This window comes from Lithobates pipiens, unplaced genomic scaffold (genome assembly GCF_037356315.1).
Source record: "Lithobates pipiens isolate NorthernLeopardFrog02 unplaced genomic scaffold, aLitPip1_a1.2 Scaffold_16, whole genome shotgun sequence".
In the NCBI taxonomy this organism is placed as follows: Eukaryota; Metazoa; Chordata; class Amphibia; order Anura; family Ranidae; genus Lithobates; species Lithobates pipiens.
The window spans coordinates 413,832,929-413,852,701 of NW_027507748.1; the positions used below are offsets into that span (position 1 = coordinate 413,832,929).

General features: G+C 40.8%; 1 protein-coding gene across 4 annotated transcripts in view; it reads right to left on the reverse strand.

The window, feature by feature from the left end:
- Nucleotides 1-19,280, reverse strand: part of ALCAM (activated leukocyte cell adhesion molecule) — a 153,232-nt gene extending 133,952 nt beyond the window's left edge. The window contains exon 1 of one of the 4 annotated variants that reach the window (XM_077482460.1): nt 18,734-19,280. In XM_077482460.1, coding sequence (XP_077338586.1) covers nt 18,734-18,791 — 58 coding nt within the window. In that variant the 5' untranslated portion in view covers nt 18,792-19,280. The remainder of the gene's footprint in view (nt 1-18,733) is intronic. The other 3 variants (XM_077482459.1, XM_077482462.1, XM_077482461.1) reach the window with 3 other exon arrangements.
- Between the last annotated feature and the right edge of the window lie 493 nt (nt 19,281-19,773).

A 19,773-nucleotide genomic window follows, 5' to 3' on the forward strand; every position in this document is an offset into this window, starting at 1 on the left:
TTTGGAGAGAAGTTGAGGCTTTGTAATGGTGGTTTATGGACCTTGTTCATGATGGGTTTACTTTAGATTAGTTGTACACATACAAGTGATGGCGAACCTTGGCACCCCAGATGTTTTGGAACTACATTTTCCATGATGCGCAAGTACCACGCAGTATAGTTGAGCATCATGGGAAATGTAGTTATGTAGTTCCAAAACATCTGGGGTGCCAAGGTTCACCATTATTGTCATAGACACTTACTAATACAGTTCTAACTATGAAGACACCATAACGGCTTTTGTTTAGTTTCAGAAGTGATCTTGCTTACCTTTTTTACAAATTTAAAAAGGTATGTCCTGTGACCATTTATCTATTCTTCATGCTAGTGGGGGTGGGGTTACAGAAAGTTGTGCAAACACACAGCGTGCCTGTATTCCATAGTCTGTTCTGCTTTTCGCAAGATGCGGCTGTGTTTCAATAGGGGCCAATGAAGCCATTTATTATCAACTGTGTTTACTCTTTTTATAGCATAATGACAACAGGAACTACCCAAATTACCCTGATAAAAAATGTACATACCCTGGTGATTTTTGGCCTGATAACATACACACAAGTTGACACAATGGGGTTTGAATGGCTATTAAAGGTAACCATCCTCACCTGTGATCTGTTTGCTTGTAATTAGTGTATGTGTATAAAAGGCCAGTGAGTTTCTGGACTCCTGACAGACCCTTACATCTGTCATCCAGTGCAGCACTGACGTTTCTCAATTCCGAGTCATAGGGAAAGCAAAAGAAACTGCGGAAAAAGGTAGTTGAACTGTATAAAACAGCAGGGATATAAAAAAGGACATAAAAAGATATCCAGGGAATTGAGAATGCCAATCAGCAGTGTTCAAACTCTAATCAAGAAGTGGAAAATGAGGGGTTCTGTTGAAACCAAACCACGGTCAAGTAGACCAACTAAAAGTGTCAGCCACAACTTCCAGGTAAAAACCCACAAATAACTTCAGGTGAAATAAAGGACTCTCTGAAAACACGTGGTGTGGCTGTTTCAAGATGCACAATAAGGAGGCACTTGAAGAAAGATGGGCTGCATGGTTGAGTCGTCAGAAAAAAGCCATTACTACACAAATGCCACAAAGTATCCCGCTTAAAATATGCCAAACAGGACAGAGACAAGCCTCAAACCTTCTGGCACAAAGTAATTTGGAGTCATTTGGAGTGATGAGACCAAAATTGAGCTTTTTGGCCCTATGATCAGGGCTTGACAAATTTGCTTGGAATCTAGGAGCCAGCTAAAAAAAGTTAGGAGCCAGGTCGGTAACGGCGATCCGGACCTGTCCCTGGCCTGACATGGAGACGAGTGAGGGGAAGATGCCCCCCCCCCCCCCACCTGTCTCCAAGTCATTGCCCATAGCTCTTAGAGGGACATTTTTTTTAAATTGCATTTTCGTGTAAATATGAGATCTGAGGTCTCTCTGACCCCAGATCTCATATTTAAGAGGACCTGTCATGCTTTTTTCTATTACAAGGGATTTTTACATTCCTTGTAATAGGAATAAAAGTGACATTTTTTTTTTTAAAAGAACAGTGAAAAAATAAAAAAGTTAAAATAAATAAGAAGAAAAATAATTTTAAACACCCCCTGTCCCGCCAAGCTTGGGTGCAGAAGCAAACGCATACGTGAGTAGCATATGAAAGCGGTGTTCAAACCATGCATGTGAGGTATCACTGCGATCGGTAGAGGGTAAAGGGTAAAAGTTTGTCGCCATTCCACGAGCGGACGTGAAGCGTGACATGTTGGGTATCAATTTACTCGGTGTAACATTATCTTTCACAATCTAAAAAAAAATTGGGCTAACTTTACTGTTGTCTTATTTTTTTATTAAATAAAAAAAAAAAACGACCAAAAAAGTGTGCTTGTAAGTCCGCTGCGCAAATACGGTGTGACAGACAGTATTGCAACGACCGCCATTTTATTCTCTAGGGTGTTAGAATAAAAAAATATATATAATGTTTAGGGGTTCTAAGTAAAGGGAAGGAGATGGGCAGGCAGGGGAAGCTCCATTAGCATTGTTGGTTGTCATACCAACGGCCACCACAGAAGGAAGCATAGGACCGCAGAAGGCCCCAAAGCCACGGCCTCAATTACCGGCCGCCGCCGCTGGTGTGGCCCAATGCAATCACACCAGAGGGGTGCACGGAGACAGGATACCCCCCAGCTGTGCCAGGTCGCTAATTCTAGTCGCAAATGCGACCTGGCGCCCAGGGTTTTCAAGCCCTGCCTATGATAAAAGGTACACCATTCCTGCTGTAAAACACAGAGGTTGCTGATGTTTTGGGGATGTGTGAGCTACAAAGACATAGGAAATTTGGTCACAACTGTTGGCAAGATGAACTGGAGGAACATTTGCATTCATCAGTCAGGAAGCTGCACGTGGGACGTACTTGGACATTCCTATATGACAATCATCCAAAAACACAAGGCCAAGTCGACCTGTCATTGGCTACAGCAGAATAAAGTGAATGTTCTGGAGTGGCCATCTCAGTCTCCTGACCACAATATCGTTGAGCCCACTCTGGGGAGATCTCAAACATGCAGTTCATGCAAGACAGCCCAAGAATTTACAGGAACTGGAGACTTTTTGCCAACAGAAATGGGCAGCTTTACCATCTGAGAAGATAAAGAGCCTCATCCACAAATACCACAAAAGACTTTAAGCTGTCATTGAAGTTAAAAGGGGCAATACACGGTATTAAGAACTGGCGTATGTAAAGTTTTGATCAGGGTCATTTGGGTAGTTTGTGTGATTATGATTTAAAAAGAGTAAACATAGTTGATTGATAATAAATGGCTTCAGCAAAAAACTAACTATGAGTGAAAGAAAAGTTTTTGTGTTATTCAGATTCTCTGAAAAATGGCCAAGAAATCATAAATTCTGCCAGGGTATGTAAACTTATGAGCACATATTATATATTGCAATGCAATACATGTGTTGACACCAAATACAGTAAAACATTTTCATTCATACATTTTCATCATTTGAGCTTTGACATACTGGACATCTACTGTGTCCTCATCCACTAATATGCAATTTCACAACAACAAACAATGTTATTTTAGAGAAAAAACAGACTTTACAGTTACATGGAGAGACCACAAACAATCTCAATATATCTCATAAAAAGATTTACGCAGAAATGATTTGAAAAAAAAGAACTCTATTGGGGCTCCATAAAAAAAAAAAAAAAAACAGAGTAATGTACAAAAATATATACATCACACATAACCGTCCAAAATGGAAGGGGCATAAGTTCAGATGTAGAATTCCTAGGTATCTTCTCACAAATTGCAGTAATTATCATTAATTATACAGTAGAATCATAGATTAGAGCACCCCATCCCTCTATGTATAGCAACGTGTTTCACGGCCGTAGGCTGCTTCTTTAGAACAAAAAAGCATAGTATGACTACACTAAAATATAAATGAAGAACAGACAAAGGTATGTAGGAAATGCAGCAATTTTCTCTTCAGTCTTTTCTTTTTGGAAGGTTCCTTAGACCCCTTTCACACTGGGGTGGGTGGGCGTTGACAGTAAAATGTTGCTAGTTCATAAATGCACATGTTTCTGCAGGAAAAATGGAAGAAATGTATTATTTCTTCCCTAAGCAGCCTGGAAAGCATTGCACCCATGATCAGTGGATCAAGGGTGCAATGGCAGACTTCTGGGGGGTGGGGAGAGGTTGCAGTACTGCAACATGTTACATATTCCACCCTTAATATGGGTGGAACATATAACCTCTTCTAAAAGGTGAACTTAACCTTTAAAGGGTAAATGACCCAAAGCTGACATTTTGGAGTTGATTTATTAAAGGCGAATAGGATGTTCACACTGAGAAGGTAAGTTTCACTTTGCAGAGTAATTTTCCCTTAGTTCAATGGAATTTGTGAAAAATCACTTTGCAAAGAATGCCCAATCACATGCAAGGATAATACAAATTAAAAATAAAAGCATTTGTGCCTGCATGGCTTTGGATAATGGAAATCAGTGGAGCTCACCACATTCACTAAGCTAAAGTAAAATTCCCCACTAAATATCTGTCATTATGTGGTGTGAGTGTCCCTGTTAAGACTGTGGGAAATAATGTAGAGAAGCTGTGCTGCAGACACCTTTTGTGCCAACTTATTGGAGGAGCAAGGACAACTTATCCATTCATGCTCTCATTACAACAAGCCTTGTCTAGCAGTGTCCTAGAACACCATATATATTTGATCATTTCCTGAACCAGACACTATAAATTACGTTGCCATAAAATAAGTCACTTCCCATTCAAAGGGTAGGAATTCAACTTTTACCATACATTGCACACGCATGTTTACTATTTAGACAGGTGAGGACAAAATTATTGGGTGATAGATTTGAACACAAAATAGAAAATCTCAAACATAATGGTGGCCATAGACAGATCAATTTTATATGAAAATTGTATTTTCAATTGATTTGATTTGATCAAATTGTGAAGAATTATTCACTCAGATTGTTACATGTATGGCTGGGCATATTAACAGATAAAAGCAGTTAAGAGCACAAAATGAATACATATCCTAAAAAAAGATATTGTATACTAAGAAAATGTAAATGCCAAAATTACAAATAGACAGACAGTCCATTAGTAGTATGGTGTGAAAAAGACAAAGCCTAGCCTCAGTGTGTCAATTCAAACAAATTAGGTGACATAAGGTGTTGTCCCTCAGGTTTATCCCCTGTTTGAGTATAGAAAACATTTTTTACCAAAAAACAGACATATAGCACATGCTATATGAAGTATGCACCTTGGTTTAAAGAATATTCTTCTCATAAGCACCACACATGGTCACAAAGCAATATAACCCACCTGCCAAAATAATCTCATATTTTTTAGCTTCATTTAAAATGAAATGGAAATGAATGGAAATATGAAAGAATAGATCAGTTTCCTGTATTTTAAGACAAGGTGTGAAATAATCTAGCATGGTTCAGTCATTGAGTCATCTCCCTAATCTTGCATATTACATGCTCCGTTTACTATAGCTCCAACAGTGCAAAACCACAACCACAATGGGGTTCAAAAGACAAATACAAAAAGGTCCAGGGGGTGAGTTTCTGAAAATAGTGAGCTGTGGGCTGTTGCCTACAGTCCCAATTGCACGTCAAGCTGCATATTAAAATATGGCACCAGTGCAAATATAGTATCTGTTTTTGGACATATTTAATAAATGCTCTTTTCTTCAACTGTGTAGCTATTTTCTTAATCCACACTCTCAAAGAAAGCTTTTTATATTGATTTCAGTATCTAGAGATTATGATCTAATTATTTTGGTTTGATGGTTCCAATCTAAAAATATAGGAATGCTCAAAAACTTGCTTGCTAGAATACTGACTATTGGTCAGTAAGAGAACTTATATTATAGAAACCTGGTAGAAGGAATAGGACTGGGCACCAGTATTACCTGTAGACTCCCTGCAGCGGATCTTTTTTTCCCCAAGACTAATTTACCGTCTCTTGTTCCACAGCAGGTTACTGTGTTTAGGTGGCTCCATAAAGGAACAGAGCTTTGCTTCCTCAAATCTGACCCAACCCCTGATGTCTCATGAAGTAAAAAATTTTAAAATGGCTGCTACATTAAGATACAGTTCCACTAGCTGTCTCAGTGGATTAGTTGTATGGACCCTTCTGAGAAGGTCTGTTTGTAACATCAGGTTCAATGCCTAAGACAGGCCTCAGGGCCTTTGCTGGTCTGTCATGTTATATAGTTTCCCACTACCCACTACTTCGCAGGTAATGTCCGGGGGCCTGGGTGGAGCGGCCCTCCCCCCTCTGACACAGTTAGAGCCCGCATGGGGTGCAGGGTAGTGAGGTTTGTATCCTCCTCTAGGTTTCTGGTCTTATTTCTGATTTGATTTATCAGGCTCTCAATACGTAATCTCCAATAATGACTCTCCACTTCTCTACTGTACTTGAACCTCCGCTGTGTACCAATTGTTACGATGCAAGTCGAAATGCAATGTTAATGTTCTATTCTGTTTGATCTGTGCACTTGAATAAAAAAACTATTGAAGTAAAAAAAATTGCTGCAAAAGTGGAAAAAGCACAAGAAATAAGAGGCATGAAGCTGATGGCACTACTAGTCTTCAGGTTTCTCTTCTACAATCGCTATCAGAAAAGCAATAAGCAGGAAATTGGTGACCTCATCAAATATAATGAGACCATCAGTCATCAAAGGCAACAAAGCCAACGTATGGTTTACTGTATTTCTTTTCTATTTTACCTTTGTTTTCTTTTTCTTGTATAGGTTTTTTGTATTGGAAACTTTGTTAAAAATGTAAATGCATAACATAATGGTTCATAACCCATTCCATTCCTCTTGCGAGCATGAGGCTGCTGTAAGCACGTTATTATTCCCTTTCTCACAGTTCTCAGGCAAGTTCGTTAGCAACTGTGAAATTTCTGTGCACTGCAATGCATACTGACATGCACTACTGTACGTTCATGTCTATTTAGGCATTTCCATTGATTTCCATGTAAAATGTATCAGGGCAAAATGTAAAAAACACAAAAAGTGTTTGCAACCTTTTGGGCAAAAGCTCTTTTTCCGATACTGTACTAAATGTAAGCATGCATTAGTAGATAAACTGCCACCTCATTCAATGACTTGTGCATTTATTACAAACGAAAGTATATACAAATATTGTACATCTGACATCATAAATATTTACCATTTACAAATAAATCCCTAACATTTAAACAGTACCCTAAGACCAGCTATACACGGTTTGAATCTCTGCTGGTTTCTACTGAGATTCAAATCATTAATGGGCAGGCTGAATGTACAAAGTTGATCGATCAACTTGGATACAACCAAACTGCCAGATTTTCTTTAACGTATTGCTAGCGGCTGCTACAACCGCTAGCCATAATTACTGTCTTCCCCTGCCTGCCCCCTCTGCCAAGAGCAGACAATTGCTGGGGAATTGTGCAAATTTCGTTTCTGCAACCCGTGGTTGCAGGAAAGAAATCTGCACTATATATGGCCTGCCTAAGGCTGTATGGAAGGCTCTCTTTCAAAGCAGTTTTCTAGATAGACAAACTAATGACTGCAAGGCCTAAAAACTAATTTTTAAGCTTTATCAAATGTAATACTGAGGATGTCAGCTCATCTTACAATACAAATTACAAATGTAAAGTAAGAAATAGATTCATATTAATAAAAAAAGCACACTACGTGAACAGAAAATAACGTACTATATATCCATATTTACATTCTGCACTGTAATTCCACAAGGGGAAAGCAATTAAGGACATTGAAGCTATATTTCAAATGAAATGGGAGGCACAACATGAAACAAGATGTAAGTGATATTCCCATGTGCCCCCAATGAGTTTTCTGAGCGCACTGCTAGGTCCCCAGGCATTGCACACAAGAAATCAATTGTTTTGTTCTCTAGAGTTGTAAAAGCTGGGTGGTCTTTAGAAACTGTCCAGTTCACCAAAAGAAAGACAAAAACACATTGTCCATCTCCAGCCATGACAGTGCCCTGGTGTGGTATCTTACAGTTATTTGGAATATAAGCAAACAATAGTAACCTTATCCTCCTCTGCCCTGTGTACAATTTTCCATAAGGTTTCAGAACTGCACTTTTAATGGCTTTTAAATGAGTCAGACTGACTTGTTATACAAACAGTGTTGTGCATGGCGGGAAGAAGCAGAGCAAAGCCGGGAGATTTTTGAAGCTGCATACGTGTGATTCCCAGCAGGTTGCTAGCAACAGCAATAATCTCATTACAGCAAGGATAGGAAAGACATGGGGAAGTGGTACACATTGAAGTGATAACTAATAAAATGAACAAATTCCTAACTAAACTTTCAGTCTTAGTCATCTAGTAAAGGATCAGTCACAGAGGTGAGCCATTCAGTTGTGTTTAATTTGCAGCATAAGCTATGGAGCTCTGTAAACAACAGGGTTATTATAGGTCATGTGAAAAGGTGACTAAAGCTCTGCCTGCTGGCTAAAAACAAGAACATTATCGGTATGCAATACATCATATTTTCCTGACAATTGCATACATTTCTCATATTACTGGTCATAATAAATAGAAAGAAAATATGTACACAACTACTAAACGTTCCCTCTACATGTAACCAGATATAGAAAATTCAATCTAGCCAGGTATTTACTAAAATATTTATGTATTTTTAAACAGTTCCTTAACCTGTCATTTTACTACCCTTATATTCTCACAGACATTATTATTCAGACTGTGATGGGAATGGCAGAACTGCAAACAAACTAAGCTTTACTACATTGCACAGGAGAAAAGATGGCTTAATTTGTGTCTTTCTCCCACCACCCAATCACATTCTTGACCAAGATGGATTGCTGTTTTTGCAATGCAAAATAGAAAATTTTAAGGACCTGCCCTGGTTGAACAGAAATATATGTTTTTGTATGTAAAGCAGTTTAAACACAGGGAAGTTAAAGAGGAGGGCCGGTTTAAAAAAAAAATAAAAAAAAATAAAAGTCAGCAGCTGCAAACACTGTAGCTGCTGACTTTTAATAAGCACACTTACCTGTCCAGGGCGCCCGCTATGTCGGCCGCCCGAGGCTGACCCATCCCTCGGCTCTCGGGTCCCGGCGCCGCCATTTTGGCTAAGGGAAACAGGCAGTGGAGCCTTGCGGCTTCACTGCCCATTTCCTTCTGCGCAGCGCTTTGTGATTGGGGCGCGCTGTGTTCTAGAACACACAGTTCCCAGAACACAACGCGACCCATTACCCAGAAGACGCCGCATGGAGGAGAGAAGATAGAAGATCTCCGCGGAGGAGGAAAAGGCAGATTTGGACGATGTGCCTAGCAACAGGCATTTCTGGTAAGTTAAAAAAAAAAACACATTTTTTTTTCAGATTTTTTTCTAATTTTTTATTTTTTTTTTTCAGGGTGGCCCTCCACTTTAATATACTAAAACTGGAGAGGGTGTCAGGCTGCAAAACCCCACACAAACTGGCAACCATGGACTGACTGGACTAATACTGCGACTGTCACCTAACTCTACTGATTCACAGGTCTTTTTTTTCTTGACCGAGCAATACCATCAACCTTCTCAATAGTTATTTGCTACATGTTCTAGCAAGTTTCTACTAGGAAATTTCCACCAATGTCTGGATTATGCTAAATGGATCCTCTCCACTCCTGTGGCACTAAAGCTACCATTTGGGTCCCACACCAGGGGAGAGGATCGATCATACTTCTAGGAACTCTCATTTTTATACACTTACTGTTTGTTACACTTAAAACCTGTTAGTGGACATAAGTTAATTTGTTAAAATATATTCACCGACGTCATTGCACGTACAATACCTAATTGTAATTGTATTTTATATGTAAAATCAATAAAATATACTTGAAATATAAAACTGGAGAGTGTAAAACCTGGTGCAGCTCTGCATAGAAACCAATCAGCTACCAGGATTTTTTTACCAAAGCTTAAAGCTGAACTCCACCTTTTGCTGCACTTTACATGTCCGTCACTAACATGTGAAGCTGCTAAGTACGGTACAAACTGTATGTAGCTGAGTCTACATACATCCCTGTGTTCCGGGTTCGAGTCGAAACTTCCCTTCTCGTACCTGTAACGCAAAAGAGTCTGAGTCAGAGAGGCAGGCTGATGATGTCACAACCTCTGACTCAGCCAATAAGGAGAAGCTTTCTATTCATTGATAGAATACATCACTTTCTCTGATTGGATGAGCACCAACCAGATAGACACTACTGTGTTCTGGGTATGAGACTGGAATTCTCGGCTCCAACTGGGAACACAGTGCTGTATGTAGCCTCAGCTACACACAGTTTATACCGCACATACAGCGGCCTCACATATGAGGAACATTAATGAGGGACATAGTTTATTTGGGCTGGCTTGGCCCAAACAAACTATGTAAATTATAGCAAAAGCTGGAGTTCAGCTTTAATTGAACAGGCTCAAAATGGAAGCTGATTGGCTACCATGCACAGCTGCACTAGCTTTTGCACTCTCCAGTTTTGGTAAATCAACCCCAGGTAATTAAATTGTGTATTCAGTCATGTGCCTACACTTACATTTTACTAAAATATATTCAGCTAAATGTATGTATTTATTCATGGTATCATCACAAATTGGACATTTCTTTTTGCCATGAATAGATTTAAAATACTAGTATCATAATACCAAGAAAGTAGAGTCACCTACAATTGACTTTAATTATGACCTAAACTGTATGTATAAGTGTTTTGAAATCTTCCTAGATAATCACTTTCCAAGGTGACTCAAGTTGTGAGCAACAACTGTAGGAATGGCACAGGATGATGTTCTGTGGAGACACTGTATTGATCTGCCTATGAAAAGTAGTACAGCCTACCACAAATCTTATTTTTCTCCTGAAGAGAAATATCTACAGGTAATGACTCTCTGACTATAGTTAGCACAGTACAAGCCATATTAAACAGCATGTCTGTTACAATCCGACAAATGTTCTTCACTAAAACCATGCTTTTTATAGCATTTTTGGCAACATTATTATTATTATTATTATTATGAGTAAAGAACAAACTAGCGTCCTTCAGTTGAGGAATCATTTGTCTAAATTATTATAAAACAGCAAAAGTTATCAAATAAGTAGGAAGCTAAACACTTTGCAATGATAAATCCTGCAAATAGCCTGGGCACGCTTACATATGGGGTTGTTCTCTGAAAGCTGGGAAGGAAACGTGAAAAGAAGAGTATATTTCATAACTTGTGTATCACAGAACATGAAATGCATATCTATCATGAATATCTCCATAAGAAGTATGTTTAATAATCAATAAAAAAAAATAAAAAAAAGTTTCCTGGCTCCCCACTATTGGGATGAAAAAGCAGCCAAACACTACCCTCTGCCACGCAACCACTATTTGATATCACGTCTGTTGTGGTGGACTGGTTTTTACAAAAGCGCTGTCATAGACACCAGTACCCTGGACCTCAGTTCTGGTACCTCTTAATAAAATCTGCAACTTCCCCACTACACAATCTGCTTCAATCGGCTTCGGGTGCAGCCATCAGCATCTCTAGTAAGGGAAACTGGAAGTGAAGCCTTGCAGCTTCACAGCCTGTTTCCTTGTGAATGGTCCCATGGTCTTCTGGGATCTATGACTTATCCCAGAAGACTGCGGGGAAGGAGGTGGGGGAGGCCGAACTTTCCATTTAAATCACTGCGGCAATCTTACCCAGGAGTGGGAGCGGGGTGGAGTGGAGGGTGGGGGGGTACAAACAAGCGGAGCGTCCCTTTTTGTGATTTAAAGGGCATCCCACATTTATATCAGTGCAGCTCTGGTGCTGCTAATCACCCTTCTTACATTAGCCTAGTTTACCAGAGAGAAACATAATAAGTCAATAGCGTTTCTTTCCTAGAAATACTAAATCAAGCACCTTCATTTTTATGGAGAATTAAGGGTGACAGGCAGGTGACACCACTTTCTAAACATAAACCCCAATTATACATCATAGTTATGGTGAAAGAATACATTACATGGCCTGAGGGATGATTAATGTTACTAAACCCAGGACCCTGCATTCACTATATCTGGTCTCCCACAGTACACAGAACATGGAAATGCAATTATTTTAGTAACTATAAAGCGATAAATCCCTTTTCTCATCAGCAGTATATAGCAGTTTTGTGACTGCTATCAGTGCCTGATTAAGGCTTGTAGGAGGAGTTTCATGCTGCAGTGGCTGTCCTATCAAGATGCAGGACCCCTGACCCTCTGTTTGGTCAATGCTGATTGGCCCTGTGTTGATCGCATGCTCTCCTCCAAGAAAAAAAATCTCTCTAGCAATACACACCAAACTGAGCATGTGCAGCCTGACTCCATTATTATATGGACATGTTTTGGGGGCAATGCAAGAAGGGGGAGGATCTGTGCATAAAGGATCAAACAGCAGTTTTACAAAATGCAGAGGATTAATCCCTTAGGTTCCACAGTGAGTATAATAAGCATGCTTTACTGCATATACACACTGATTTTACTGTTGTGGTTTTAGTAACACTTTAAGATCAAACTGAATCTGACCATACACCTGCAGAATTCTGTTTGAAAATGTTTATTGTAAGAATGTTCATCCAATTTTCATTATGGAGTCACAATGATATTCATTTTCAAGCACAGTGATGAGAAATTTGAAGGAGCAGGGTGGAAATTTTTTCTCAAACAAATTTCTGAAAGTGAATGCGGTTTTCAATCAGAAAAGTCCATATACTCCATAATTGAATATTAAACGCAAACAACATTTTAAACTACATTCAAGCAACAATTGTCAAGTCACTGAATATACTGATGAGATTTTTTTTTGTATGAATGTTCATTTTGAAAATCTACTAGTGTATGGCCAGATTGAGATTTGGTTGCATTTATCATTTAAATCTAGTGGTATTCACTTTAAGGAACCACTGTTTCTGAAAACAGTTCTGAGTATGGCTTATTTGGAAATATTCCCTGCCCAAAAAGAAAATGTCTGTTATATGTATATGCATTGGGTTAATATGCTAAAGGCAAATAGACTTCACTTTGCAAGGCAACTTACTCAACAACTTAAAGCGGAGTTCCACCCAGATTTACACCATCCGCTTCAGAACAGAAAAATAAAACATCATTGGCCATTTTGTTTATTTTTTCTAGCTGGATTTACTTTGTTTTTATGGGGTAATCTTTTTTTCTCCCTGTTAAGGCCACTGTGGTGGGGTACATAATTTCCGTGATCAGAACGTGCCCTCCTCCTCCCCTAGGTGCCCCTAGGAGCAGCTGGAAAAACTTCCAGTGTGCATGAGGCCTAAATCAACCCCAGTGTCTCAAAAGCCTGGCACAGCCGAGAGATAATTTGTATGGAAGGGATACTATGTATTTTAGTGCCTGGTGTGCCTCTGCTTTGTGATTTTATTCAATAAAAAAAATCCTTTCCTGAACCGAGCTATTTTATTTATAAACTTACACATTACCAGGCAGCTCTAGGTCTTAAAGGTGCCATAAACCACTCATGATAATCTGGTGTTCAGACACATTCTGACAGTCAAAAGAGGCCTTATTTCCAAAGTTTTGTGTATAAATACGCACATATAAATCACCCTACCATGTATATAAAAGGCAGGAACAGAAAGGAGGCAACTATGTAGCCAGCTTACCTGGGGACAATGAATAAATTAAGTCAGGATAAGTTATCCAGGGCTTTGAGAATTCATTGTTTATTTTATATAGCAGAAATAGTTGGATGGGTCATTCCGTGTCCATATTCAATACTGCTGGAAATAAATGCGAAATGTTTTTCAAGCCAGTGTTGATGGGAGATTCCCTCCAGTGAAGACATTGTGTTCTTCCAGCAGGGAGGCGGGGGAATCCATACCCGCTGGGAGAACACAATGTTTACTGCTATATTAGCTGCTAGCAATAATTGCATGTAAAATCCGACAGGCTCCTTGTACTCAAGTTGATTGGCCAATCAACTTGTGTACTTTCAGCCTGACCATACATTGTTCAAATGTTGGCCCGTCCTTGCTGAACCGGCTGAGATTTGAACCATCTATGGCCGGCTTTAGTAAAAAATGTCACTTTTTTTTCTTTATACATCAACCAACTTTACTTGTGCAAAGGAAATGAACCAAGGGGGTAGAGACAAGTCTTGTTTTGCTCACACACACAGCCCCAAATTCTAACCAGCCCCCATCCATACTGTCCCATCTTTATAGTGTCTGTGTATGTGTGTACAACTGTGGTAGTCACTGAACTGGTAGCACCTTCAGGAACACGGAATGAAGTGAGTGGTATATAAATAGTGTAAAAAGCACTGGGAAATGTATTGGCACACTATAGAGAAAAGTAGAGTATCAAAAAAAAAAGTATCAAAAATCAGAAAGACATCTAAAAAAACAGCTGTAATATATATTTTTGAACTTGGTAATCTAAAGGAGATTCTGCTAAGCCAGTCTTGCCACTGGCACACCTCTGCCACACTGCACAGACCGGTAGATTGGTTCATTACTTCCTGGTTCAGATTTACTAAACCCTGTTGACTGGATAATGAATTGGCACAGTACTGATGCTGAGTCACTGTGCTCTGAACAGGAGAGATGCACAGATGGCTTTGAAAGGTGAACCAGACATGACATGTGTCACTCGGCAGAAGTGTGTGGCACACAAGACTAATTATATGGAATTAAAAATCATTTTGGAAGTATAAATATTATAATTACAAGTATTTAAACAGTTTATTTCACTATTTAAATGGGGTGTACATCAAGACAATTTCTATCCACTGATATTCTATGGTAGCACACTAGTAAATGTTTTATGTATTAAAAAAATAAATAAAAATCTTTCAAAATGTGGAATATGCATTGATAGGCTCTGCTCATTAAACTGCAATGCATGCGTTACGTGCCATAACACTTATTTTCAGCCATGTCACTTATTTTTATTTCTGATTGCTTCTTGTGGCTAAAAATAACAGTTGTGGTGAAAAATTATTGTTACAGCTTAGCGAATTAAGCTTGAAGTATTCAGTTGTCAAAGAACTGGGTTGGGATTAGTGTTTTCTGTAATTCCTAGTCATCTCCTTCCCAAATTAACGCTCCCATTCACCTACTGATGTTTTAGTTACAGCTGTCACTTTACTGCAGACAGCTGAATTTGAATCCTTACATTTCCAATTGGGTGTATTGGCATTTTTGTCACTGCTAATTACAACACATTGTAAAAGAATATGTTTGCACTCTCCAAGCTTGACTGTTTCACACCCTTACAGCTTCCTCTACTAAGAGATCAGAAGAGCAAAAGGATAAAAAAAAAAAATGCATTTGTGCACTGGCCACGCTCCAGTGAACTACAATAAAGTTAGATCCAGCTTGGAAATATAAATAGCCGAGAGACACATCATGTGTAAATCTGACCGTTGCTTTTATGAAAAATAAAGTTGACAAGCTTTATGATGGAGACATGGACCATAAGGCAAACCTGATGTTTCTACCCAGAGGCCGGGGAGAACAAAGATTGTCTTATGCTTTAATATAACAATACATGACCAACATCTGTACTAAATACCAGCATGCTGCCAAAAATCTACATAAGAAAGCCAATGCTTGTGAAATGTCATTTCCAAACATCAAATATCAGTCATGTTAATGCTATGCCCTCTTTTATAATGTCGTGGAAAAACAGTATGCCTGCATCACCCTGCAACATGGCTTTTCAATGAGTGCAGTGAACACACCCTTTAAAAGCTAAACTGATTTTCTTTTTATTCTAAGTATAAACAAATCATCCATCACATCTAAGTGCTAGTTTGGAAAACTTTGACAATTAAATCAAATGGTTAATGACACAAAATGAGTATTTGTGATATCTTGTCCACAAACAATCGGCACAGCCTATGATTGTTATAAAACAAGTCTGTATAAATGATATACACATATACAGACAGTTGTAAAATTAACAAAGACATTTCCAACTAATACATAAAAAAGCAGCCACTGTAGAATGCAACAAAGTAGCATATAAGAAAAGAAAATTTTTAAAAAATGTTACATGTTTACGCTTACATTGGAGTATGACATTAGGGGAAAAAAAGGGAGCAGCACAGATTTTATCAGATTTTTGCTGGAACACAACTAGAAAGAGATGTTTGTGGTTGAGTCTCTTCAGCACTACATCAGAATGTGATGCTGCCTATATCCACAAGTTGGCAGTATAATTACAGCCAAAGGAGGAGGGGAGGGGGGGTTGCAAAGCACGCAGGATGCATATTACAGAATTCATGTGACTCGCAATGAAATCACCTAAAACACTTTTCAAGTAGCAAACACAAATAAACTATGTTTAGAATACTGATGAGCCACAGAAAATCCCCTCATTATAAAGTGCTCAAATGTCCATCAAGGTTATTACTATTATTTATGTCTTGATATAAACACTTTTGGCTACAACATTTGGGCAATTACTTGAAAATGAGCCCGGTTATTTCATAGGGGACAGTCTAAAATCCACTGAAAATTGCTGCACTATGCTGGCACAGGACTGCTTCCACAGATTACAGCTTCCAAATTGCTTTACAATACTGGAGAGATGGATGCTGCTGTTAAATTCTGAAATAAAATTGTTTTATAGCCCACTAGCGCAGACAGTTGGAGATGTGAGAGCACTGGAAGATCAAGTAGCAAATATATGACCACAAATCTTGTGTCGCTGTGCTTTTCACCAAGGAGGGATTTTTTTTATTTTATTTATTACAGTTCTGTTTAAAGTACAGCCACACCCTATGCCTTCAACTTCCAAAATACCTTATAGGAGAGATTTTTTATTTTTATGTTGTTATTTATTAAAGGGAGCATAATTTAAATAAAAAGCTGTGGTTGGACTGGATGGACTTGTGTCTGTCATTTTTCAACCTGACTAACCATGTAACTATGAAAGTAAAGAAAATGATAGGGTCTGCTTTTGGGTGCTTGAGGCTTCCCTCCCCCCACCACCTCTTTAAAAAAAAAAAAAAAAAACTGACCAGTAAGTATACTTTGAAAATCAGGTTCCTTTGTTTTATGTTTGCATTCCTCTCACACAGGAATACTAGTGGTAGGAACAATTATTCACACCAGCCTTCAGGGCTGAGTAGCCAAACCAGTAGAACAGCTTTCACACACAAAAAAAAACTATTTTATTTTCCACCACTCTTTTGTCTGAATTAAGGGTAAAGTTTTAAAACTCAAACATCTAAGTGAGCAAATGTTAGTTTTCCAAGATAGGAGAGACGTCACCCTTAACTACGAGCCGAAGAATTAAGAAAGGCTTTATTCTTGGAGTAGACATGTAAAAGTGCAGGTCAGGAAGGATGCACACACCATCACAACACTTCCAAAGCTGTTCAGCAGCAAACAGGTTTCAACATGCAAATGAGGCTCAGGGGTACTCCTCCATTCAAGAGGAGCCACAAATCAACTCAGGGTCCTACTGTGCTTGTGTAGTCTTTGTTACCACCCAACATAAGGACTGTGGATTGCCCAGGGGGGGAAAAAAAAAAAGCGAGAGATATAAATCACTTTTCAATAGTGAAATAGCCTGATGAGGCTGTTACTGGAGTTATAGGAGCCAAGAAAAGCCATACAACACTGCTCAGTTGGCTGACTTTTACTCAAAGACGGAGGCTATAATAATATATGTGATAAATGCGCGTGTCTGTATAATTCTGATCTCCAAATCTACCATAAACAGATGTAAGGAAACATGACCATGACGCCACAAAGGACTGAGCCTGGGATGAGAAGACACGAAGCGTCACATTATTCCCATTCAATCCACAGCACAGTGCTGCTTCTATACACAGAGCACAGTAGGTCATGGCTAAAGTGAAAGATTCCATTCTTACCCATCTAAGGCTGGGGGAATCTTACATCATGGACTGCAAAGCCTCTAACAAGTTTTGTTGACAAAACAAAAGACAGATTTATTATACACACATTGTTACGGGATTACTTCGATTGCCAAAACCCAGTGTCAACTGAATGAATAATTAAAGTATGGCAGGGCATCAACCTGGCTTTAGCTTTTGGTTGCCCATCTAACAGCAAGACACTACTGCTCATCATGCCCATGCTAATGTCTTCTCATGGTGGCAATGCTAACCTAGGAGTGTTGCTGTGTCCTGTATGAGAGGAGGGCTGTTAGGTAGTCAGGGTACTTCTAAAGCATGACATCAGTCTGAAGAAATGAGGCCATTGCATGTTCAATAAATGATTGCCCTGACCGAGAAAGTGGCTGCTCACATCAAGAGGCACCCCACTGGGCAGATGCTCTCTATAATCCAGGGGCATCTCACATGGAAGAAGCACCTCACAGGGCAGAGGTATCTCACTGGGCACAATGAAGCTCATAGGACGGAGGTACCTCATAGGGCACAATGAAGCTCATAGGACGGAGGTACCTCATAGGGCACAGGGAAGCTCACAGGACAGAAGCACCTCACTGGGTTCAAAGAAGTTCATAGGGCAGAGGCACCTTATAGGGCACAAGGAAACTCACAGGGCAGAGGCACCTCACTGGGCACAAGGAAGCTCATAGGACAGAGGCACTCCATAGGACACAAGGAAGCTCATAGGGAAGATGCACCTTATTGGGCACAAGGAAGCTCATAGGACAGAGGCACCTCACTGGGCATAAGGATGTTCATAGGGCAGAGACAGCCCATAGGGCACAATAAATCTTGTAGGGCAGATGCACCTCATAGGGCACAAGGAGGCTCATTGGGCAGATGCACCTTATTAGGCACAATAAGCTCACAGGACAGATGCACCTCGCTGGGCACAAGGAAGCTTACAGGGCAGATGCACCTTATTGGGCATAAGGAAGCTCATAGGGCAGATGCACCTTATTGGGCATAAGGAAGCTCATAGGGCAAGATAGGCACAAGGAAGCTCACAGGGCAGAGGCACCTCACTGGGCACAAGGAAGCTCATAGGGTAGCTCATTGGATACAAGAAAGACCATAGGGCAGAGGCACATCAGAGGGCACAATGAGCATCATAGGGCAGATGCACCTAGGTGCCAGGTATGCAGACAGCTGTGACGTCACCCCCGACCTAGATACAGACAGGTGACATAAACTTTGAATGTAGACAGAGGAAGCCCCCCTCCCCCCATCCATAGCCCCCCACCAATTACCTGTCCGGATGGCGGTCGCACACAGGACACACACGGTCAGGAGGCTATTTGCTGCCATGGCTGAAAGATCCCGATGCCAGCCCACACACAGAGACACAGGCTGGAAGGTGTAATGGCCCGGACCGGCCGGGTGTGAACACAGGGCACCTGTAGCTGTAGTCCTGTCTTGTCCTGACACTGCAGTCACCAAGAGGTCACCCACGTCCCGCCTGTCACCACATGAATCCCAATGAAGAAGTTGTCCGGACAGGTGCTATGACTAGCGCACAGGGAGGCTCCGTCCTGCAGCCGCTGCTCCCGACTCACTACTGACTCTCTTCTCTCACCAGCCCGACTCTCCCTCCTACTCCGGTCCCCACAGCCTGCCTACGCGCGTCCCCGACACCCGGCGCGCGCACCCTCTTACAGTGCGGACAGGGCACGGCGCGCGCACGTGCAAACTTTCCCAGGTGCTCTTCCTCCAACCTCACCGCGGCTTTCAACGGAGAGTGCGCCGGAGACGTCTCACTCGCCTCTGCACCTCACTGACACGGGCACGCGCCTCACTTCTCCTACTCCCCTGTCACTAATAGGGGGAGCCCGCTCCCTCAGCCGCAGGTGTTGGGCCGGCGCGCTCACGACGCTTCAGCAGGTGTCTCCCGCCGTCCTCCTCGCGGCGCTGTAGGACCTCTAGTGAGAAGGGATGGCTAGTCGTGTGCGCGCCTGGGATAGCTAAGTACACGCTCTCTGTGCCCTTAACAACGTGGGCACCTGCTCGGGGTGTCCCGCCGGGAGGCTGTTCATACAAATGCCCGCTATTAGTTTTCTCGGCGGCAACAGGTACCTGAGAGGAGGGGCGGGCACGAGCCTGGTGTATTGTGTGCCTAGACACCTCCTCGGAGATGGGCTGCGGGCTAACGGCTCACAGGGCTGGGCACATTCCTCACACATGACTCTCCCCACTCACTCTTATCACTATTATTGTTATTACACAGACTGACTGCTGGGAAGTACACGGGGCTTATCACAGCGCTGTGTGCGGCCAATCAGCTGACATCATG